At 44.1% G+C, this 24,603-nt stretch overlaps 1 protein-coding gene across 1 annotated transcript in view; it reads right to left on the reverse strand.

The window, feature by feature from the left end:
• The window catches only part of ADAMTS17 (ADAM metallopeptidase with thrombospondin type 1 motif 17), a 343,010-nt gene that overhangs the window by 125,469 nt on the left and 192,938 nt on the right, over positions 1-24,603 (reverse strand). Inside the window, 2 exon segments of the mRNA XM_042943087.1 lie at positions 14,273-14,418; positions 15,465-15,566. Of these exon segments, the coding sequence (XP_042799021.1) occupies positions 14,273-14,418; positions 15,465-15,566 (248 nt within the window).

Here is a 24,603-nt window from a genome sequence, read left to right on the forward strand (position 1 = left end):
ACACTGAAAACCCAAAGGGGAATTTTTAGTGTGTGGGTTTTTTTTTGTCTGTTTGTTTGTTTTATTTTTCTATAAAACAAAGGCCTTTAAATGGCTCCTGCATACATTCTGGAGGTCGCTAAGTATGAGTAAATAGCTCTTGTTTACTTTATAATAAAAAGAATCAGAATGATTAATTAACTTGTTCATGGGCTTTGGGTGGAGACTGGTCAGATCCGGGCTCTGCAAGCGTGAGACCAAATGTGATCAATGACACGGCATGGGTCCCAGCTCTGTGCTTAGACTGCGGTTCTAAGCAGTTCTGGAGACTCAGCTGTGTTCTCTGGCCTAGCCCATGTGTGTGAGGGGCACTGAGGAGGAAAGCAGGATGCTGGTCCAGCTGTGGCTGAAACGTGGCTCTGCCCACCGCTTCCATGAGGCCCTGGGGTATCCCCATCAGGCTCTGAACCAAGCAACCTCAGTGGCTCCTTTCATTTCCACGAGACCCAAATCACCATGATGGAGTACCGCTGTTTTCTCCCTGTACTTTTTACTGAAATTGAGCATTCAAGAGAAAAGAACACAAATCACAATTGTTTTGCTCAATGGATTCTCACAAATTGCATTTACCTGTTGGCAAGATATTTTTGACACATTAACCATTTCATACTAAGTATTTCTTTTCCTCCCTTTGCCATTCCTTGTGTTTAGACAACTGGAGGCCACCCTCTGATCACATGAGGGGAGATACATCACAGCAGAAGTCCTCAGGCTTTTGTGTCACAAAAGTCTACACCAGGGGCTCTACAAACATTTTTGGCAAAGGGCCAGATGGTGAATATTTCTGTAGGAACTACTCAACTCTGCCACTGTAGCAAAAAAGGAGCCAGAGATGATGCATAAACAAAAGGGCATAACTGTGCGCCAATAACACCTTATTTAGAAAACCAGGTGATGAACCAGATTTGGTCCATGGGCCATTGTTTTCCAGCTCTTTGTCTGCATAAATGTGTTGGAGAAAACATCTGGAATGGGAAGAAAGGCTTCTTTCATACCCCTATGACCATTTCATATACACCAGACATCTCTCTCACCTGGGCATGGTGACAGCCTTGTGAGAGGGTACATACTGGTGGATCCAGAGAGGGACCCTGAGTTCTGATCTCCAAGTTAGGAAATAGCAGAACCTCTCTGAGGTTTACAGGATCTGAGAACAGAGGGAGCTTTTGTTCTTTTTCCTTCCCAGAGCACAAGGCAGGCAGCTGGATCTCAGAGAAATGATTGCATGGCATAGAGAGAGTCTCAGACAGCCTCCCAAGAACCTAGGGCCTGCATACCAAGTGTGAACAGATGAATGGGTTCCTGTGCCACAAAGCACACTGTGGAAGAAACAGAGAGGGGAAAAGCCATGCGGACCAGCAGGAGGACATCTTCTTTGTAATAGGCAAGTTCCCATGGCTGGGATCAGAGAAGGGATGGGTAAGGCTACAGATGCTGTATGGTGAGAAGTTCTGGGTTGAATTGTGTCCATCCTAAAATCGTATGAAGTCCTAACCCCAATGCCTCAGAATGTGGCCTTATTTAAAAATAGGACCACTGCAGATGTAGTTAATTAAGATGAGATCATACCAGAGCAGGGTGAGTTCCTAATCCAATATGACTAGTCTTGTTATAAAAAGGGGAAATATGGAGATGGAAACACAGAGGGAGAGCACCATGCAGAGATGAAGACAGAAATCAGGGTGATGTTTCTATACTCTAAGGAATGACAAAGATCACCAGCAAGCCACTAAGCAGTTAGGAGAGGTGCAAGGAACAGATTCTCCTTCACAGCCTTCTGAAGGAACCAATCCTTCCAAGACCTTGATCTGGCAATTCTGGCTTCCAGAACTAGAAGCGAAAAAACTTGTGTTGTTTATGCCACCCAGTTAGTAGCAGTTGGTCATGGTAGCCCTAGAGGACAAACATACCAGACGACACAAGGATCACTGAACTTAGCTACAGACTCAGGGAAAATGGGGCAAAACCTCCGGAAGTGATTAAGAATCCAACATGGACTAGAATGGAGTTCAAAAACACAAATTAAAAAAATCAAAAACACAAATGCAAATGAAAAATTGGTTTCTAGAAAAATAAAGAAAGCTATGTTTTCCTACACAGTTTAGGGTGTGAACTGAGATCTGTGCACATCATGTAATTACGCTCCTGAGATGTCACTGAGCTTTATTTTAGCTTCCATTGTACCCACCTGTGTCAATTGTTTTTTCCAGGTTTGCATCTGACTGACCCTCATAAACCAACTAACTTTATGGTTAATAGCAGGTTGGTGGAGAGGTTAGACAGGATGAGAAAACTCCTGGATCCAGGAGAAAGTGGGCCTGGAGGGATTCCTCATGTGCCTCAGGGTGCTTTCTTCCTGAACTCTGTTTATCTTGTTTCTTCTCCCTGTCCCTTCTCCCACGGGCAAGTCCCCTTTCAGCCACCCATCTAGCTCACTGTCCCATCTTCTCCACCCCCCACCCCGACTCTCTGTCCATCCTTGAGGCCACCTCCACCCTGCAGCCTCTTTTTATTTTCTACCTGGAGCCTGTCCTGACCCGGCTTGGTTCTCTGCTATACTGCTTATTATCAACTTTGTGAAATGGTGAGCTAGATTACTGTCTTCCTCCTACTTTTCTGTAGCTTTTAGCAGAGAAACTTGCACAGGCAAGTTAACAAACCGTTAACAAACCGTTAACAAACGGTAGTTAGACTGAGTTGAACTATATTATCAAAATTTATCTTAAAATGACCAAAAGATAGGGGCGCCTGGGTGGCTCAGTTGGTTGAGCGTCCAACTTGGGCCCAGGTCATGATCTTGTGGTTAGTGAGTTTGAGCCCCATGTAGGGCTCTGTGCTGACAGCTCAGAGCCTGGAGCCTGCTTCTGATTCTGTGTCTCCCTCTCTCTGCCCCTGTCCTGCTCATGCTTTGTCTCTCTCTCTCTCTTAAAAATAAACATTAAAAAAAAGAAAATTTTTAAAAAAATGACCAAAAGAGCAAGGTCAGGAAGATGGTGGAGTAGGAAGCACCAGGGATCCATTTCTCCACTTAGATGATAATTGTATTGGCAAAAACTGTTTGAAGTGACCATTTTGAAATTCTGGAGTCTGTTTGAAAGCGTGCAACCTCCTGGAAAAAGTTTGGCTGGTAAGCTGTGGTGAATTTAGATAAATTTCAGCCTTTATAGTGGTAGTGGCTATCTGTCCTCCACACTCCAGCCCCACGGCAGGCAGCTGTGCCTGTATTCCTGATGTGGCTGGCTGGAGCCAGGGTGGACAATGAGAACCTTATTCTCCAAATACTGGGGTTCTGTTCTGATTATTCAGTGCTACTTTTGATTTCTGAGATGTGGGGACAGAGGGTGGCCACCATTGTTGCAACTCCTCTGAGCTGAAGTGACTTCCCGGGAATTTCAATGAGCAATACATTTTTCCCTTCTTTTCTCCCTTTTGGGAGTCAGATATTTAAGGATTAAGTCATTAAGAAGCAACTGCATATATGGGAAAATTTAGAAAGCCACCAAGTATGCTCAGGGAAAGATGAAGTCTCATTAAAGGCTTGAGAAGACCTTATACTTTCACTTCAGGTTGATCCCCAGCATAGAGAAACTTTTTAACAACAAAGAAACAGCAAATCATGGGACAGGGGGAAGCTGATTATCAAGGCTACATTATAAGATTCGAATGTCCAGTTTTCAACCACAACAACAACAAAATCACAAGGGATACAAAGGGAAAGGAAAGTATGGTCCAATCAAAGGAACAAAATACATAAGCAGAAACTGGGTCTGGGGAAACTCAGATGTTGGGCTTATTAGACAAAGACTTAAAACAACTGTCTTAAAAATGCTCAAAATACTGAAGGAAGATATAAATAAAAATGATGTATGAGAAAATGAGAGTATCAGTAGAGATAGAAATGATGAAAAGTTAAATTCCAGAGTTGAAAAATATAATAACAGAAATGAAAAATTCACCAGGTGGTTCAAAAGCAGATTTAAGCAGGCAAAAGACAGAATCATCAAATTTAAATGTAGAAGAAAGGCATGAATCTACAAATCCAAGAAGCTCAACAAAATCCCAGTAGGATAAATTCACTGATACATTTTTCAACCAAACTGTCAAAAAAAAAAAAAAAAAAAGAGAGAGAGAGAATCTTAAAAGTAGCAAGAGAGAGTCAACAAACACCACATACAAGACAATCTCAATAAATTATGAGCCTATTTCTCATTAGAAACTTTGGAGACGAGAAGGCAGTGGCTTTATACATTCAAAGTTCTCAAAGAAAAAAAAATCTATCAACTAAGAATTCTATATCCAGCAAAACTGTCATTCAAAAAAATGATGGAGAAATTCAGACATTTCCAGATTAGTAAAAATTGAGGACGTTTTTGTTTGTTTTTATTTTTTTAATGTTTATCTTATTTTTGACAGAGAGAGACAGAGCATGAGCAGGGGAGGAGCAGAGAGAGAGGGAGACACAGAATCCGAAGCAGGCTCCAGGCTCCAAGCTGTCAGCACAGAGCCCGACCTGGGGCTCGAACTCACAGACTGCGAGATCATGACCTGAGCCAAAGTCGGACGCTCAACCAACTGAGCCACCCAGGTGCCCCCGTTTGTTTGTTTTTACTACCAGACCTGCTCTACACAAAATACTAGAGAGTCCTTCACAGCTCAAATGAGAAAATGCTAGATGGTGACTTAAGGCCGTATAAGGAATTAAAGATCTCCAGTCAAGCAGGCATGATGCTAAGCTTTGTAAGCACTAGAGTGATGCTAGAGAAAGAACAGACTTTTCTCTCTGGTTCTGGTAATTAATTCCTTTCAGCAGACTCCTGCAGTGGCCTGTGATGCAGGCTACTTCCCTAGGGCAGCATTCATCCCATAGGGCAGCTTCCAAGAACACCAATGCTTTGGGGAAATTCCCAGCCTGGTTTCAGGTGTAGTCTCTCCCCTTGGATAGCTTTCCCTAACACCCCTTAGTGTGACTTTCCAGAGGGTTCTACCAGTGTGCCATCTCTGCAAACTTCTCCCTCATCCAATGAGCCTTAGTTTCATCCACTCCAACAAAGTCCAAGGAATCTCACCCGTGTGTGTGTGTGTGTGTGTGTGTGTGTGTGTATGAGAGAGACAGAGACAGAGAGAGAGAGAGAGAGAGAGAGAGAGAGAGAGGGAGGGAGGGAGGGAGAAGGAAAGGGAGAGGCAGAGGGAGAGAGGGAGGGAGAGAGGGAGGGAGAGAGGGAGGGAGAGGGAGGGAGAGGGAGGGGAGGGAGGGAGAGAGAGATGGGCACCTTCATCTGTATTTGTTCCTTCTTTGGGTACTTTGCCTCAGATCCAATGACAGTGGCCACTTTTATATTTGCTCTTTCAGTGCTCTTCCGGTGTTCTCTTTATCTCTTAGCAGTTAATTCCCATTTGTCCAATCACCTGTTATAGCTAATGTTTTTTTGTTTTTACATTAAAATTTCCTGCTCAAAAAGAAAATGGCCCAAAGCATTGATTTTTCTTGTTTTCCTTTGGGTCATTATTTGAACAACATAGGAAAAAGAGAGAAGCAATCCATGAGTAGCATTATTTCTTACCCAAATCATCCCAGTATGTCAATCCATGGCCAGCCCCTTCCTTCTTCATGACTGTGTCTATAATCTGGGTTATCTGAGAGCTACCATGACACCAGTGATGGCTTCCCAGGTATACACTGGTGTGAGACAACAGAAAGACACCCTCCATATAGGAAGAGAGAGGAGCATCAATGTGTGGGAAGGGTGTGTGTGACAGGGTGGTCCACAAACTGAAGTTCTGTGGTGGGAGGACTTGGAAGGAGGGGGCCAACTTCACCAAGGAACCCACGTCATGTGAGTGTGCCAAGCTTCACTTGTATGGACACAAGGGCTTTAGGGCATGCTGTATTGGGGTTGGCAGACACAGGCAGGAGAGATCACCCTCCCCATGTCTGAGGAGCAGAGGGCTGAGGTTCTCATTCACTCTGGTAAGATTCTCTTGGCTACGCAGCATGGATAAAATAAAAAGACACCTAGGAAAACCAAAACAACAGAAACCAAGCTTGACATGGCTAAAATGAGGGACAGGTGAAATAACAGAATTCTGGTAGAAAAGAACTGTTCCTTTTTGAGGGCTAAAAGTAGACCTATGTCCTTCCCTCAGCCTTTCCTAAGAGGGCTGCAAGGCACAGACAAGCCTGCCAGGCTCCATAGCCTCACAAGGACTCACGGAAATAGATGGGGATATGACACAGTAATTTGAAATCTCATCTTGAGGTGAGGTGTGGTCAGCTGAGGACACAGGTGAAGAGCTTATATATAAAGAGGCACTTTCACATACACTGCAATTATAGACTAATATGGCCAAAGGGCTTACCTGTTACCTGTTCTTTAGAACCATTACCTTGATAAATCTATGCAAGACATCTGAAGGGGTTTCTGCCTGCATCCTTCAGATGAGGAAATCAAAGATCTAATATGATAGAACAAAGCTCAGTGGGTAAGAGGTGGAGATAAGAAGTGTGATTCCCAAGAGGTTCTGGATGCAGCCGGAGCAGGCTGGCAAGGGGGCTGCCCATCAGCTGTTGTGAGACTGAGAAGCCAGCCTGACCTACGAGTATAGTCAGCTGGGATGTGATGGACTTTTCAAGATGCTTCTCCCACATTAATCCTCAATTTCTACTTGTACTCTGTTGGTTTTTTTAAGTTTATTTATTTATTTTGGGAGAGACAGAGATGGTGTGAGTGGGGGGAGGGGCAGAGGGAGAGAGAGAGAGAGAGGGAGGGAGAGAGAGAGAATCCCAACTAAGCTCCACCCTGTCAGTGCAGGGCACGATGCGAGGATCAAACTCATGAAACTGTGAGATTGTGACCTGAGCTGAAACCAAGAGTTGGACATTTAACCAACTGAGCCACCCAGGCGCCCCTCTGTTGGGACTTTATAAACATGAATAAAGTAGAAGATCAGATATAAAATGAAATGACTTGAATGGGCACATCATAAGAAAAGATATCCAAATGGCAAACACAGACACAAACAATGCTCAGCCTCATTACTTGGAAAGGAAATGCCAACGAAAACCCCAGGGAGATACCACTCTACACCCACCAGAAAGGCCAACGTGGAAAAGACTGACAATATGGGGCACTGGTGACGCTGAGAGCAAGTGGAAGCCCACTGTGGCTCACGGCAGTGGATATGGTAGGGTTGCTCTGCAAAACCACACCCTCCTTCGGTCACATACACGCACATTAGGAGGCAATGACTCCTTCCCGCTGTGTGAACATACACCTGCCCAACACACACACTTGACTAGATGGGCAGTACTGCAGCAGGAAGCATGCTCTAGAACAGGTGCCCGTTTCTCTATGTTATACCTTGATAAAAATTTTTTTTTAATGTTTATTTACTTTTGAGAGAAAGAGAGAGAGAGACAGAGGCATGAGCAGGGGAGGGGCAGAGATGGAGACACAGAATCTGAAGCAGGCTCTAGGCTCTGAGCTGTCAGCACAGAGCCTGACATGGGGCTCGAACTCACAACTGAGATCACGGACTGAGCCGAAGTCAGACGCTCAACCGACTGAGGCACCCAGGTGCCCCCCTTGATAAGGATGTTTAAAAATAAGGACAAACAATAAGGTAGAGAGGCTTTGGTGAGAGACTGAAAGTGTGGAGAGACAGGTGAGCTCCTGCAGGGCAGGACTGTGGCTTGTTAGGACGGGGTCTGAAGTGCCTTGGGCAGACCCCAGGGCAGAGCAGGGACAAGGCAAGGGGTCACTGAGATGAACAGGAACCCAAGGCACTTTCCCTCAGGGGTGGATAAACACATAGAATCAGGATAAGAGGAAGACACTCCAACTGAGTGACACATGTTTTTTGCTCTGTTCTACTCAATGAAGATAGATCATAAGATAAAGTCACAAAAGTGGTTCAGACCTGCTCACCATCTGGAGGCACAGACTGCTTAACGGACAGCAGCTCCAGGTGTCAGGGGTAGGGTGGGGCTGCTAACGCCCTTTCAGGGCAGCAGACATCCCAGGTTTAAGGCCTCCCCTTCGAGGTATCCAAGTAACACATGTAACTTAGGCTCAAGTGTATAAGACTGAGATTTTTAAAAATCCATCCGTGGGAACACCAGGTCACTGGCATTTTGAAAGTAGACACATGGGGGCTTTGCTTTGGAAGCAAAAAGCAAGTATAGGCATATAGCTTCACGTCCCACCCCAAGGCTTCCTGCTTGGTCTTAGGAGGCTGACTGCTTTCCTTCTGGATGCTCATGGGGTGATGCTGTGTGCTAACCCCAGCGCATTCCGTATCTATGCTACACTCACCTTCTGGTCCTTCTCTGACAGAGCGGGCTTCTCACACAAGACCATCTGAACCTTTTCTCCTGACCCTACGTCTCCAGCCCTCTCCCTGAAACACAAGCCTCCTGATGGGGTACCAGAATTCAAATTGGAGATGAACTTTCTGCCTTGCAGTCTTTTGGCAGAAACTACCACCCACAGTGACACAAAATTATGGCAGGAAGGGGCGAGCCCAGGAAGCTGGATTAAAAACACGGATGGTCCCCAAGGCCTTGATGTCAGCTGGCAAGAAATACGAATTCCAAGAGCTGTAAAGACCAAGGCTAGGGAGAGAAAAAGGTGGGGTGGGGGAGCGGACTCTCTTGCCAGTATTTTTGGACAGTGAATAAACCAGCTGCAGAAGACGGGGAAGGAGCCAGGAATACAAAGTGAGGTGGGGGGGGGGGGAGTTGGGTAGGGAGAGGTTGGTGGGAGCGTTCCAAGTCCGAGATGTTCATAGCAGTGTGATTCGGACATCCTTGGGAAATCTCAAGGCAGCGAGCCTGGTGATTTAAGGAGTGAGCCAGGCAGAGGACATTGTTTTGGTCAGAGATTGGCTCCAGGTCCTCAATCAGCTGTGCTTTGTAACAATCACCACGTCAGGCTTCTCTGCCAAAACAGGTTAACAACTGTTGCCTGGACTTCGTAAAACGCTGTCTGCATCTCCCCCGGAAACACCTGGGGCTGCCGCTAAACCACCCACCCAAGGACTGGGCCCTTCTCTTCCCATTCACCTGGGGTGGTTCCCTGAAAGGGAAGGAACCTTATAGAAACTACCTGGGGGAAAGAGCCTGTTGTTGATTTCCAGAACGGAAAACAGATCTATGCTGTTATTACGAAAGGTTGGACAGGCTACCAAGGCATAAATATTACAGATGCAAAGACATAGTGTTTCTGTCACATGGAGTAAACAAGACTGGGCTACATTTTGGACTTTGTTCTTGAGAGGGCCCTGAGCCTCCCTAGCTGTGGCCTACAACCTCGCCAGGGTTGGGCAGGTGTGTGAGAAGGTGACCCTCATGTGTAGGGGAACCTGAACCCCACTCATGGCTGTTCACGGCATCTAGGCCTCAGTGAGGTGAGACAGTACAAGAAAGGGGAGGCTAGCGCGTGATCTACCTTCTAGGCATAATAATTTACAATAACCTTTGTGTTTGGGGGGGAGAACAGTATGAAGTGTGTCTTCTGGGGCAGTAGAAAAGCAGAGACTGCTTTTTCTCAGCCAGCATGCATCCAAGTGATGAGGTAGGAAGCGGATATCATTGAGGACCGTTCTGCTATAAGCATGGAAAGGAAAATGGTGCCCAGACAGGTGTGGCCTTCGTGGAGCCCAGAGGCCAGTGGGGGGAGGACAGAGTGAAAACAAGCGAGCAAGTACAAAAGAGTAATTACAAATTGTTATCATACCTGTAAAGTAGAAAGAGGGTGCTGAGAGAGAGGGTAAAGCAGGCACCCAGTCTGGTGCAAGGTGCTCAGGAAGGAGGCCTGAGAGGACATTTAGTTAGAGACCCAAGGAGAGACACAGGCAAGCTGGGGAGAGGGAAAGGAATACTGACAAGTGTTTGGAGCCTGAAGTGCTGTATCTGAGGACAAAAAGGAAGCTGCAGTGAGTTGAATGGTGGTCCCTTCCCCTCCAAGATAATCCTACTCAGAACCTTCGAATGTGACCTTAATTGGAAAGAGGGTCTTGGTTGATGTAATTAAGGATCTCTTGGGGTGCCTGGGTGGCTCAGTCAGTTGGGCATCCGACTTTGGCTCAGGTCATGATCTGGTTCATGAGTTCAAGCCCCACATCGGGCTCTGTGCTGACAGCTTGGAGCCTGGAGCCTGCTTAGGATTCTGTGTCTCCCTCTCAAAATAAATAAACATTAAAAACAAAACAAAACAAAAGGATCTCTTAATCATGAGATGAGGTCATCCTGAATTAGGGTAGGCCCTAAATCCAACTACAGGGGTCCTTAGGAGAGGAGAAGACACACCAAGAAGACCATGTGAAGACAGAGGCAGAGACCAGAGGCAAGTCTACAGGGGCAAAGAATGCCAAAGGGCACCGGAAGCCACCAGAAGGTCAGGAAGAGGCATGGGTGGGATGAATTCTTCAATTTCAAGAAGGAATCAATCCTGCCAATACCTTGATTTCAGACTTCTGGTTTCTACAATGGGGAGAGGAGGATAAATTTCTGTTTAAGACACCAAGTTGTGGTCAGTTATTACAGCAGCCCCAGGAAATGAATACAGAGGCTATGGTCAAGAGTATGGATTTTATTCTAAGTGCAGAGGGAAATGACTGACAGGGCTGAAGCAGGAAGAAATATAACTGGATTTATGCTTAAGTGGATCTCTCTGGCTCTGTGTGGGAAATGAATCTGGGGGACAAGGAGCATGTGGGAAGCAGGGAGGCCAGTGCAAAACGTCTGAAAGAACAATGGAGCCTCGTTGCTAGGTTCTAAACCAGCTGTGTGACCACGGGCAAGTTACCTAACCTTTCTACCACTCAATTTCTAATCAGTGGAGCCAAAAAGAATACCTATCCTCATAGGGCAGCATTTTTACATGATTCACTTTCTGTAAATGCATAGGAGGGAGCGTGGCACACGGTGTGGGCTCACTGTATTTGCCATTCTTCCCCTGAGAGGACACGGAGGAGGAAGAGAGGGGACAAGAGGACCACTCACAGACTCAGGGGCTTTGGACTGTGGCAATGTCACAGAGGGTGGTGCTATGAACTGAGTGGGGAAGTGGGCTGGGAGGAGAGATCAGTTTGGGAAGGGTCAGGTCCAGGAGAAGACCAAGGGAAGTCGGCGAGGACTTTTTAATCTGTTTTTGCTTGTCATTATAAGCCTATAACTAGCTGAGTCCTTAGTCCAGAGTCAGAGCCTTGTCAAGGTGTGTGAAGGCACCATGTTGGAAAGGTGTCATTGCGAAGGGGAACAGGAGCCAGGAGACATGAGAGCACCAGTATTCTTTTTCTGGTCCTTCTACCATTGCCTGCCCCACGGGATGTTGTTGGATGACAGAGATCAGACATAAAGACTTCCCTCTCAGGGATGTGTCAGTGCCCATAACCATCTGATGTGCTAAGACCTGCATACCCCTCAGTGGCCTGTTTGTGGTAGCCTGACAAATCCCCCCCCCCCCCATTCCTCAATGATAATACACAGGAAGAGGGGCAAGGAGAGAGAAAGTCCATGACCACCACTGGGTGGGGAGGAAGGGCACCTGATAAAGAAGAGGAATGGAAGATTTTTACAACTTTGGGATTTCTGGAACAGCCTCTCTCTTGAGGCCACTGGGTGTGGAGGGATAGGGTGAGGACCCAGCCCATGAAATCCCACAGCAGGTCAGGCCAGGGAAGCACGTTAACTTGGCTTTCTGAACTAGGGGTTCTTTAGGAGTGGGTGGGCAGAAAGCAGCTGGGATGAGAACAGTGGGTAGAGCCAAGGCATGGGGGATGCCTTAGCCAACATCATGCCAAGAAAACAAAGTCAGGGCCCTTAAAAGTTGTGCCCAATGCATCTGCTCAGCATCGATGACATCTTATTCTTGTAAGGGGTGTCCTTACCTGAATACAATCCAATTGTCAACCGTCTCTGGGCACAGGGTCCTTCTGGGCATTTAAAGGTTCTGATAGGCCCCTACTATGACATTTCCTGGGTGACATCTGGTGTGGAATGCTGTGCCAAAGGAGACCAATCCTCGGCTAGAGTACAGGAGCTCCAGATGCAAACATGACGCATCCATGACAGCTATGTATTACAACAAAGCCTTTCCATGTAAATCACCCTCCTCTGAGCCTCAAACAGTGCTGTGAGTTAGGGGGCAGGGCACACAGTCTCATCCCATCCCTAATCTTCCATTAGTGCTAATATAGAGAAGGACCATATACTAAAGACAGACCATGTATGTTATATGTATGCCCATGAATTATTCCAACTTCAGACAGAGACACAGGTAATAGCCATCACCTGCTATAGGGAGTGGCCCTGGGACTTGAAGCCTTCTCTGTTTCACTTTGAAGTCCAGCTCTTCCTACCATACTGTGCCAGCTCCCTCTAATGGCAAAACTGATACCCAGAGGGAAGAAGGGGCTTCCTTGAGCACACACGACCCACAATTAAGCCAGGCCTAAATCTCTGCATCCTGATTCCAAATCCAGAGCTCTCTTCTCAGGGCCACAGATGAAACTATTTTAACTTCCTCACAGAGCCATGAATAAATAGAAACCTCTATTAATTTCTCACCATTTAGCAAAACAGGCTTTCTAACCTTCTACACATCTGTGATGGTTACTTTTATGTGTTGATGTGACTGGCCACAGGGTGTGCAGATGAAAGGTTATTTCTGGGTGTGTCTGTGAGGGTTTCTGGATGAGGCTGGCATGCGGGCCTGTGGACGCAGTAACGTAGATGGCCCTCCCTAATGGGCATCGTCCAATCCCTAAAGGTCTGAATAGAACAAAAGGCAGAAGAAGAAGGAATTCACACACGCACCCTGTGCCCCTACCCCCACTAGGACCTCTCTTCTCATCTTCTCTTGCCCTCCCCTGGGATTCCACCATCAGCTCCTTTGGGTCTCAGGCCTTCAGACCTGACTGGATGACATCACCAGCTTTCCTGGGTCTCCAGCTTGCAGATGGCAGATCGTGGGACCCCTTCGGCCTCCATAATTATATGAGCCAAGTTCTCATCAAGATTCATACATATATTCGTTGATTCTGTTTCTCTGGAGGATCCCAGTATAGCCTCTATGCTTTTAATTAAGAAGTCATTCCTAAAAGATTAAAGACACACCTATTATTTTTCAGCCACTCTGCTAAATACCGGAAGGAAAAGTTTTAACAAGACACAGTATGTGATGCCAATTCTTATAGCACTACTGGGGGAAAAACAGTGTTCTTGACGTTGACTAAACTGTGTGCATGTTTTCCTTTAATCGGGAAGTTCTTGACCTTGGCTGGCCATTGGGTTCACCTGGAGAGATTTAAAACATCCAGTTCCTGGGTCCCATCCCCAGAATTTGTGAATTAATTGGTCTGGGATACAGCCTGGGCTTCAGGATTTTTAAACACAGGAGGGATTTGCTAATTATTCATCACCATGACTTAATTATGGATATAAAGCATTTCTTTTTCACTGATAATTTATAACTTGCTCTTTTTGAAGTGAATGTGATGAAGCTGATGGCACACAGGACATGAAACAGACTCTTTTAAGAAATACTAAAAATGGGAAATTTCAGAGGAGACGAGAAACACCTGTGGGCAAGGAATTTTTATAATTAAGCACAACATCTACCCCTGAGCTTTCTGGAGCAAATGTGCCAAGAACAAGAGGGGTCATGGTGTCTTCTAGGTCAATAAAAGGAAGCTTATAAGATAAAACACAAGAACAAAACAAAACAAAACAAAAAAACCCAAAAAACAATTTTCTCTCAAATCGTTCTAAAAGGACCCATGAAAAGTATCTGGATGTACAGGACAGCTGAAACCCCAGGTGCTTTGTGACTCATCAACAGCCAGGCAGCTCCCAGATCAGCTAAGAGCCAATCGAAAGGTGAGCCTCTCTTTTGAAGGTCCACAGGCCTCCCCGGAAGGTCCCCTAAGGAAGCTGCAGGCCAGGGGAGTGTGTCACCCAGCTGTCTCAGGACAGCTTTCTAGCAAGGCCCACGTGAGGAGTAAGGAGCCATGGGACTCAGGGTATCTGTGCTCACAGAAAGAGCTCTGTCGAAGTTGAGGTGGCCTATGACACACTCAACACCCTGCGTCCGTGGCCCTTGGAGGGACTTGGTCTTCCTTCCGCTCAAATTCTCACATGAGACAGACCCTCCTTTGCCTAAGGCAGGAAGAGCTGCTGCTGGGAAACCCCGATCAAGGCACCCTGGAGAATGCCTGCTCAAGGGGAACTTACGGGGGGTTGTCACATTTCCTCTGCCGGAAGCGGGCTCCCGTCCCACACGTCCGGCTGCACATGCTCCACGCGCCCCAGGGGCTCCAGTCTCCGTCCACGTGCTCCGGGATGGGTGTCTTGCTCACGCACTCCCCTGCGCGGCACCACTGAAACACAGCAGGGGGGCCCCAGGGGCCCTCAGTGCCCAAGGATCAAACCTGCTCACTCACCCGGTAACTTGCGATTCCCACCACGTGAAAAAGCACCTTGCCGTCCCAAATTGCCTTCTGTAATTCACGTACGAGCAGACCGTTTTGGGGCATGCATGCTTCTTAGCTCTAGCGACCTTTCTTCCTCACTCAACCTGACACCTGTACACCTGTGGCATTTGCAGCGTGCCCTAAAATCCCACGTGACATGTGCTCCGTTGGAGTTTTCTAAGTTCTCAGAAAAAGGATTAGTTCACATGGCTTATGGAGAGACCTGAATTTCTGCCAACTTTCCTGACTGGGAGTGCATCTCTCTGGAAGGCTGAGTCTCCTGGCTTTGTGGTTTTGAACTTCAAAGTTGGGTTTGGTGCTTCGGAGATGACACCGTAAGTTCCACACGGGTGAACCTTGGCTCCAAGGATAAGGGAAAGCCAATCCTCTAAAATGGAAGTTTCCCAACGTGTGTGGCACATCCAGGGCAGGACAGGTGATTTAGTGGTTCCCAACCACGGCATCTCATTCATTCCTTGCAGGAAGACTAAGAGAACTCTGCGGCTGCTGGCCCTGAACACCTCTCCTCTCCAACACCAATCTCTCCGGTTAATGAAGATCAGGCCTACAGGCTTGCTCTCTTAAACTTGAGCTAGAAGTGAGCAACACAGTTCTCATAGAATTTATTTTATGATAGCCCTTTGTGTATGGCGAGCGATCCTGTTTTTCTATGTATGGTTTATTGACGTGCAAGTTTTAAGTAAATTCACTTGTATGACAAAAAGAGTCGATTGAACAAAAATAGCAAGTGGTTCTTGTATCTTATCAGCAGAAAAAGGAGAGGTGATGTGGGTGCCCCTCTTTTCCCAGAGTGGGCTCCATGGGCATTTCTGGGGCAGCCCAGAGGGTGCTTCAGGTACTCCTGAGTAAAGCACAGACCACTGCCCTTCAGGAGAGACGCCCAATGCTCAGGAGATGGGGGCTGGGGGAGGGCAGTGGGAGGCGGGGGTTACCTTGTCTGCCCCACACTCAGTGCCGTCCAGGGGAGGGTCCAGCTTGGTCTTGCAGGACGTATCTCCTTCCACCAGGCACCACAGTCCAGCGCACATCAGATGCTGCTGACAAGGGAAGGAAGGTAACTGCCTAGAGCACCACACACAGGTCACTACTGGGGGCAGAAGGTGGGGCTTGATGACTGGTTTGGATTGAGAATTTGAAACATGAAGGGAAGGAGGGTCATGAGTCTGGATGTGAAGAAAAAAAAAATATGTGCATCATTCAACTGGTTCATTTTAACTCAACAAAATTCTGTGCCTTTATTTCCCATGCTTGTCTCATGGGGATTCAGTTCAGCAATTCCTGCATTAGCTATTGAGGGCCTAGGAGTTGTCCGATGCAGGGCGCAGGCTGGGAGCCAGTAACAAACACATACTTTCCATTTAATGTAGGAAGGTATGAGGCATACACCCATGGGTCAGACCGAGTGCATAGGAAAGGAATCTCTCCATCCTAACCTCACCAAGGAGGGCTTGCCGGAAAAGGCAGCTTCAGAGCTGAGGCTGGAGGGGCCACTGTGCAGGCCCAGAATTGAGACCCCCAAGGGGTTAAAGAAGGCTTTCCATTCTCCCTGTGGTCACCTGCTTTCTAGCTCAGCTGCATTATGCCTAATTTCTTATAGTGTTTCACCTAAAGAATTTCTTAACTGCACAAATAATTGAAATAATTCTATTTAAGAATAGGCATTTAAAAACAGACCCCCATTTGTATTAATAGGAAACCTGCATGTAGACAGAGTGCTCAAGATGGGACTATTTATGAAAATAGCTGGATACATGGCCAGTGTCCTCCCTGGCTGCTTCAGTCTCCCTTGCAGGACTTGGAGAAGACAGCACACTCACCGGCTGCTGCTTCCCCAGTCTCTCTGCTGGAGGCCATCCCCTGACCACGGAGCAACCGTCGGTCATGGGGATGGGAGCTGGACACCCCATCTCCTTGGGTGCAATGGCTCTGAGGCCAGCGCCACACTTCTCTCTGAGGGTCCCGGTGGGATGGTCCCATTGTCCATGCAGTCGCCTGCCCATCAGTGTACTTTGGACTTGCCACCCTCCTCTCCCTTCCCTGCCCCCTCACGGTGCTTCCTGGGATCACTTCCCAGATAAACTACTTGCACCCAAATCCTCGCCTCGTGGTCTGAAAATTGAGAACAGATGTACAGAAGGCTCTTTTAAAGACACAGCACTTCTGGGATGCCAAGCCCAAGCACACGGGGAAAAGGTCTGAGCCGCAGTAGGGAGATATCACCCTCCCGGGCGTGGCCGGGGCACCTGCGGGTACATTTTGGGCAGGGTGAGGGTCAAGGGTCCTTGCTCAGGATAGTCACAGTGGGGCTCACAAAGCGTGTGCTGTGCTTTGTGTAGAGTTCTGCTGTTCCAAGTAATCTCAAACATCTGCATAGAATAGTGTGCACTGTGCTGTCTCAAGTCAAAAAATATTTAGAAGCTGAAGAGACAATAAGAGAAACAGGGAAGGAAAACAGGGCTGGAGGGGCTTTGACAAAGAGCTCACAGAGCGCAAGCTCTTGCTCATTTTTTCAAGTGTGTCGAAGCCACTCCATGCCCTTAAAGAAATTGATGATTCAAGGGGAATAGTGTGCCCGTGGGTTCAGGAAAACCCCTGTGTTCCCATTATTGTTCAGTTCTCAGCAGACCGGTAAAAAGATGAGAACTCTGAGCACAACCCCAGCTGGTCCCATAAAGACAGACTGCACCTCATTAAATGTTTGATTCCATGCACCTTGACCTCGGAGCTCTTCGAGAGTGTGGTGTCAGCGCGTGGACATGTGTTCATGAGAACAAGGCTGACCCGGCAGGTAATTTATGGGTAGGAGTGCTTGGGATTAGGAGACACACCTGCCCCATCAAGAGGGAGAGGAGGAAGGCGGTGTGAACGGTTTGTTATGCACTTTATAGACCATGAATTCCCATAAAACTTTTCTAGCCATCAAAGAAAAGGAGATGAGTCTGGCAAAGACTTTCAAGAACACAAAAAGTAGTAACCATAAAGGCCAAAAGAAGTGAATTATATTATGTTAAAATGAAGAACTTCTGTGTATCAAGAGACAACCATAAGAAAGTGAGAGAGGATATTTGCAATAAAAGGGAGAGATACTTATAACGCATGGAGCCAACAAAGGATTTGTATCAAGAATATCTGTAAAAACACGAAAGCTCCCACAGACAATTAAGAAAATAGCCAGTAGAAAAATGGGCAAAAAACTTGAACACTTTACAAACAAGGGCATTTAAACTTAAGGATGGGGTGCCTAGCTGGCTCAATTGGTGGAGCGTGTGACTCTTGATGTTGGGGTTGTGAATTTGAGCCCTACGTTGGGTGTAGAGATCACTTAAAAAAAACCAAAACATAACGATGGCCAATAAACATATGAGCAGGTGCTTAATTTCATCAGCCACTACCACTTGGTACCTCTACACATGCACCAGAATGGCTAGAATGACAGAGACAGAGAATACAAAGTGTTGGCAAGGATGTGGTATGATATGAATGCTCTAAAACTGATGCTGAGCTTCTAACTTGGTTCAACAACTCTGGAAAACTCTTTGGCAGTACTTACTAACACTGAAGACATGCACATTCTAACACTCAACAATTCCACTCTGACGTATGCATCGGACAGAAATGTGTGTATCCCATTTTTATGAGGTTTAAAAACAAATAAGATAAAATTATCGTTTTCTGTGAGTCAGGATAGTGGATACCTTTCTGTGTTTAGTTTAAAAACAAAGACAAGGGAGTTGAGCGGAAAAGGCAACTTTAGAGCTGCAGCCTCTGATCCCAGCTCAGCCACCAGCACTGCCGTGTGTGCCCAAGCTAAGCAATCACCCTTCTGTGATTCCTTGTGAGTACAGGACAAATGGTAAGGACTGCATTAATGCTTGTCACTGCGGTGCCTGTGAGATAGCTGGCATTCATGTCATGCTTTCCAAATGACCCAGTGCTCTGCCATCTGTAGGACAAAGTCCTCTAACATCTGTCATCCTGAGGACAGCTGTGGAAGGCAGGTAGGGCAGGGCTTTCTCTATTCTTTTCCTTCTTCCCAAAGAACAGGCACATGTTTGTGGAGGTCAAGGGCCTGAGCTGGTCAGAAGCACCAGACTGGGGAGTTCATTTATCAAGGTTCATATCCTGGTCCTTGACCGATGTAGTGGCTCCACACGTGTGTTCACTTTCTAAAAAAGAATCAAGCTCTAAATGTATGACCTGTGCATTTTTGATGCATGCTCAGTATACTATTTATGGTAAAACCACTTACTGAAAGAGAGAAGACAAGAGAGAAATGCATGCTCTGATAATGGAAGATTCTCTGGACCAACCTATCACAAGGTAGAAGCGGGAAAATCAGGGCTTCACAAGGAAAGTACAAGGATAGACCACGTGTGGGGGGAGCCACTCCTCAGAGCAGGAGAAAGACTGCATGGTGGATAGTCTTGCAACTGCTGGTCTCTTTAGGTCAGGACACACACACTGGTCTCATAAGGAGAATGCCTGCTAGCCTGGAAATAGCCCTGACACTCTCCAAAATGAACATCCTATCTATAGCTGGTCCAGGAATAACTCAGAGGTGAACAATTCATAGAAATAATCAGCACAGGATCGGTACTCATTAGTACAAAAAGGGAGAAGTTACGGGAAGGAGAAAGCATGTGAAGAATATTCACTCACTGGATAAAATGATCATAAAATGACTAAAAATAATGTGCAAGCACATGTGCACTATTATTTTTTAAGAACAAAGTAATTGCATTTTTTTTTGTTTTGTTTCTTGTTTTTTAAGTTTATTTATTTATTTTGAAAGAGAGAGAGCAAGTAGGGGAGGGGCAGAGGGAGAGGGAGAGAGAATTCCAAGTAGGCTTCACACTGTCAGCACAGAGCCTGACACAGGGTTCAAACCCATGAACTGTGAAATCATGACCTGAGCCGAAATCCAGAGTTTGACGCTCAACTGACCGAGCCATGCAGGCACCCCTGTTTTTTCACTTTTTGCACTTGCAAAAGGAAAATGCATAAGAACTCAGGGAAATGATGGTCAGGTCAAATGAGATAAAATATTAACCATCAGAGCTGGCTGGTCTCTCCTAAAGGAGAGAACCAAAGTAATGTAACAGAAAAGGTATTTGAATACAAATTCAAGGGGTGCCTGGGTGGCTCAGTTGGTTAAGAATCTGACTTCGGCTTAGGTCATGATCTCGCGGTTTGTGAGTTCAAGCCCTGTGTAGGGCTCTGTGCTAACAGTGTGGAGCCTGCTTGGGCTTCTTTGTCTCCCTCTCTCTCTGCCCCTCCCTTGCTCATGCTGTCTCTCTCTCTCTCAAAAAATAAATAAACACTAAAAAATGTATATAAATTCAAGACCCTATCCTGAAATGAAAGAATACCTCAGTCTCAGATTGAAAAGCAAAGCCTTGTTCCAGGGAAAATGGCGAAGAATCATGAACACGGAGGCATGTCCTGATAAAAGTTACTGGATTTCAGAGATAAAGCAAAAAATATTTTAGGCAGCCAGGCAAAAAGACCAAGTCACTGATAATGGGAAAAGGTATCAGGCTACATGCAGATTTCTCCACAGCAGCCCTCAATGCTGGAAGGCAATGGAACAATGCTCAGAAAGACGCAAGGAAAGAAAATGTAACCCAAGCAACTTCTAGAAACTGAAGTGTTGCCCAAATATTTAGGTTACGGAAAATTATTTTCAAACCTATAAAGAGCTGGATCTTTTTTGGGAGACAATACTAGAGGATGAAATTCAGCGAGCAGAGAAATGAGGGGAAAACCCAAGGATTAGAAGTGAACATGGATCAAAGACACTGACTGAAACGTGGGGACTGAAGTTAGACAACAGAACGCAGAGGCTATAAGCTAATATGAGGCAGAAATAATATAGGTATAAGAACAGGCTAGAAAAGAAGGTTTTATGAGATTGTCCATATACATCAATTTCTTTATTGTTTTTGGCTGGGGGAGTAACAAAACATAACAGATAAATATAGTAACTGAGATATAAGAGCTTTTAAAGGTAAAATGTTAACCACTAAGGAAATAATTAAATTGGGGGGGTAGAGGGAATGGAAAGAAGGGGTTTGAAGGTAGAAATTCATCTATTTTATCAAGCTCAAGGAATTAGGATACAGTAAAATAGATAGAAGTTGACCTAAGGCACCTTTTGCTTCCAGCAAATGTCAGACCAAATAGTCTGTGGGAGGCAGGGCTGCTCATCCATTACAAAAGCAGTGAGGTATTGTACTAAAATATCATCCTTATTGCTGCACTCACCAGAAGTAAAGGAACTATTCAAGAAAGCAAACACAAAATACACACATAGCTATATCTCTACATACATACAACATAGTCCAATCTGGGGGTAAGCACATAGAAGAGGTGCATTCCCTTGAGGGCCAGCAATGATCTTGATACTACAGTTGGGAGAGTAAGTCTGGAATCTGGAAGGATTGGTGACATCCCTGGCTTTGGTTGAGACAAATATAAATTCTCTCTGAAGGAAAGCAAATCACCATTCAGCCTCTCACAATTCCACGGTGGTAGTCAATAAAAGTAAACTTACAATGAAACATGGAAACATGAATGACAGCTGGCGGAAGACACAAACACAAGACTTAAACTTTCAAAGTGTTTAGATAACAGAATGATCAGATACAGAATATAGAATATCTATAAAATGTTTAAAGAACTAGAAGATGAGATCACATACACAAGCTGGCAGGAAGATACTATTGAGTATGACCAGGCTAATCTGAAAAAGAAACTAGAAAGAACCTTTTAAAAACTGAATGTATAATTGTTGAAGAAAAGCAATAGATTCTGACATCATTGAAAGACAGAATGAGTGACTGGAAAATAGATGTGAATAAATTATACACAGTACAGTATGGAGAGAAAAGGAATTGGGAAATACTAAAAAAAAAAAAATGGGTTAAGAGATAAGAAAGAAAAATATTGATGTATGTGTCTAATCATAGTCCCAGAAGGAGAGAATAGAAAGAATGGGAGACAGGAAGTATTTGAGAAGAAAATAGCTGACATAGAACATGTATCATATAGAATAATGAGTTCCCATACTTAGGGGGGGGCAGTCTTCTATTACAGCCCAACAACCCCTCCTCCTGCTACTCATACTGTAAGTGTAATGCCCTCCTCTTGTACATTTGATGAAACTACCAGCTTGCTTTGGATCCATATAATGCAGCAAAAATCACAGGATGTCATTTGAAACAATTCTTGGGCTAATGGGAAAGTCATAATGAAAGTTGCAAATGATAAAGAAAATAATGAAGGTGAAGTGCTAGATATCATGACAAATGAAGGAAGAGTCTCAAATACTCATAGACAATAAGGAAAATAAATTAAGTATCCATTTGAAAAAGTTTGAAAGGGGAAAAACATAAATCTATAAGAAAGCAGAATAAATTAATGATGAGGAAAGGAGAAATTTATTATTTAGGAAGAAGAAAAACAATAGGCAAATAGGAGTTGGCTCTTTGGGGGAAAAATAAATGGGATAAACCGCTAGTTAATCTATTTAAGAAAAAGGGGAGAAAGCAGGAATAACAGAAAAAGAAAGAAAGAAAGAAAGAAAAAGAAAAGAAAGAGAGAGAAAAGAAAGGAAAGGAGGAAAGAAAGAAGGAAAGAAAATAATCAAAATGTAAAGGAAATTAAAAAAAATAATCAGTGATCACTGAGCTCAATTCTATTACATAAGCTTAAGATGAGATGATTTCCTAACAGCATATAAATTAATAGATCTATTGTTGAGAATAGACTAAAAATGTATACAGACTAGTTAATACAGAAGACCTAGGGAAGCTTGCCAATGAGCTACCCTTTCTGAAAACCTCTGGTTTCTTAGCAGTATTTTCCATAGGGGGATTCTATTTAGTCTTTAAGAAACAGATAATACCAATGCATTCAAACTGTTTAATGGCATACGAAAGGAGGGAAAGCTTTCCTTATTCTTTGTATTAATCAATATGACTTTGAAACCAAACTGAACAGGGCAGGAAAGGAGAAAAGCTTCATACCAAACTCATTTATGAACACTACTGTAAAAATCCTAAATAAAAGTGAAGCATGCACCATGACCAAGAAAGCTTTACTCTGAGAACCTGAAGATGGTTTAATATTAGAAAATCTGCTAATATAATTTGCCACATTAATAATTCAAAGACAGAACTCATCCATTCCTCATTATGGATGCAGAGAAGACATTTACTAAAATTTAATCATAACCTCTTATTAAAGTTCTTAACAATATAAATAAATGGATACTTTCTTCACTTGATAAATACCTATCTCATGGAGAAACATCAGAAGAATTTCTCATTAATGCTTCTGATGTATAGAATGTATATTATTACAGTTTTTATTTTAGATGAGAAAAGAATGGATATTATCACACTTTTTATTTTAGATGAGAGAGAGAATTAGGGGCTAATATAGAATTATATAACTAAAAACCCAAATGACTCAATTAAAGAACTATTATAATCTCTAGAAGAATTCAGTCAGATGGCTGGACATAAAATGAAAATACAGTAATCAAAGTTCTTTATAAATATCAAATACAACCAGTTTTAAAGATATAATGGAATATGGGATTGCAAGCTGGTGCAGCCACTCTGGAAAACAGTATGGAGTTTCCTCAAAAAACTAAAAATAGAACAACCCTACGACCCAGCAATTGCACTACTAGGCATTTATCCACAGGATACAGGTGTGCTGTTTCTAAGGGACACATGCACCTTCATGTTTATAGCAGCACTATCGACAATAGCCAAAGTATAGAAAGAACCCAAATGTCCATCAATGGATGAATGGATAAATAAACACACACACACACACACACAACAGAGTATTACTCAGCAATCAAAAAGAATGAAATCTTGCCATTTGCAACTACATGGATGGAACTGGAGGGTATTATGCTAAGCGAAATTAGTCAGAGGAAGACAAAAATCATATGACTTCACTCATATGAGGACTTTAAGAGACAAAACAGATGAACATAAGGGAAGGGAAACAAAAATAATATAAAAACAGGGAAGGGGACAAAACAGAAGAGGCTCATAAATATGGAGAACAAACTGAGGGTTACGGGAGGGGTTGTGGGAGGGGGAATGGGCTAAATGGGTAAGGGGCACTAAGGAATCTACTCCTGAAATCATTGTTGCGCTATATGATAACTAATTTGGATGTAAATTTTAAAAAATAAAAAATAAAATAAAAGATATAATGGAATAAAAGACACCATTAAAATAGAAAAAAAATATACTATAGAAATAAATATATTAAGAAACTTATAAAATATACATAAAGAAAAATTTTAAATTTCCTTGAGGGAGGGAGGATGTCTTGAATGGATGTAAAGAAATACTATGTAGGAAAACTCAAGTGTATAAAGGTATTATTTTTCCCTGAGTTAGTCTCTAAAAAAATATAATTGAATTTAAAATATCAACATAATTTGGAACTAAACAAGCAGATTCTAAAGACCATATGAAGAAACAAACAAATAATAGCCTGGAAAACTATGGAAAAGCATATGGTTAGTGCATTAAAATATAAAACAATGGCCATGTAAATATTAAGAGGTACATGATTATATCAGTGGAACAGGCTGGGAAATCCAGAAATATATTTTTTAAATGAGAAATAAAGAAGTATAATGTATTATAAAGATGGCATTTCGAATTCATGGGGAGATATGAATTAATCAGTAAATGGTATGGAGCCACCTGAGGGGCCATCTGGAAACCAACTGAGGTTGGATCCCTACCTCACACCTTACACTAAAATAAATGATTGCTGTATTAAGGATTTAAACATAAAAATGAAATCATAAAAGTACTAGAAGATACGATACAATTAAGTTTATTTACAATTTAGGAATGGGAAAGACCTTTCAAACCATGACATAAAACCCAGAAGACTAAAGATATTGATATATTTGACTTTACACACACACAGACACACACACACACACACACACACACACACACTTCTGCTTGACATAAAATGATTTTAAAGAAGTAAAAAACAAACATCAAAAAAATCTGTAACTCATAT

Source organism: Panthera leo, chromosome B3 (genome assembly GCF_018350215.1).
Source record: "Panthera leo isolate Ple1 chromosome B3, P.leo_Ple1_pat1.1, whole genome shotgun sequence".
NCBI lineage: Eukaryota > Metazoa > Chordata > Mammalia > Carnivora > Felidae > Panthera > Panthera leo.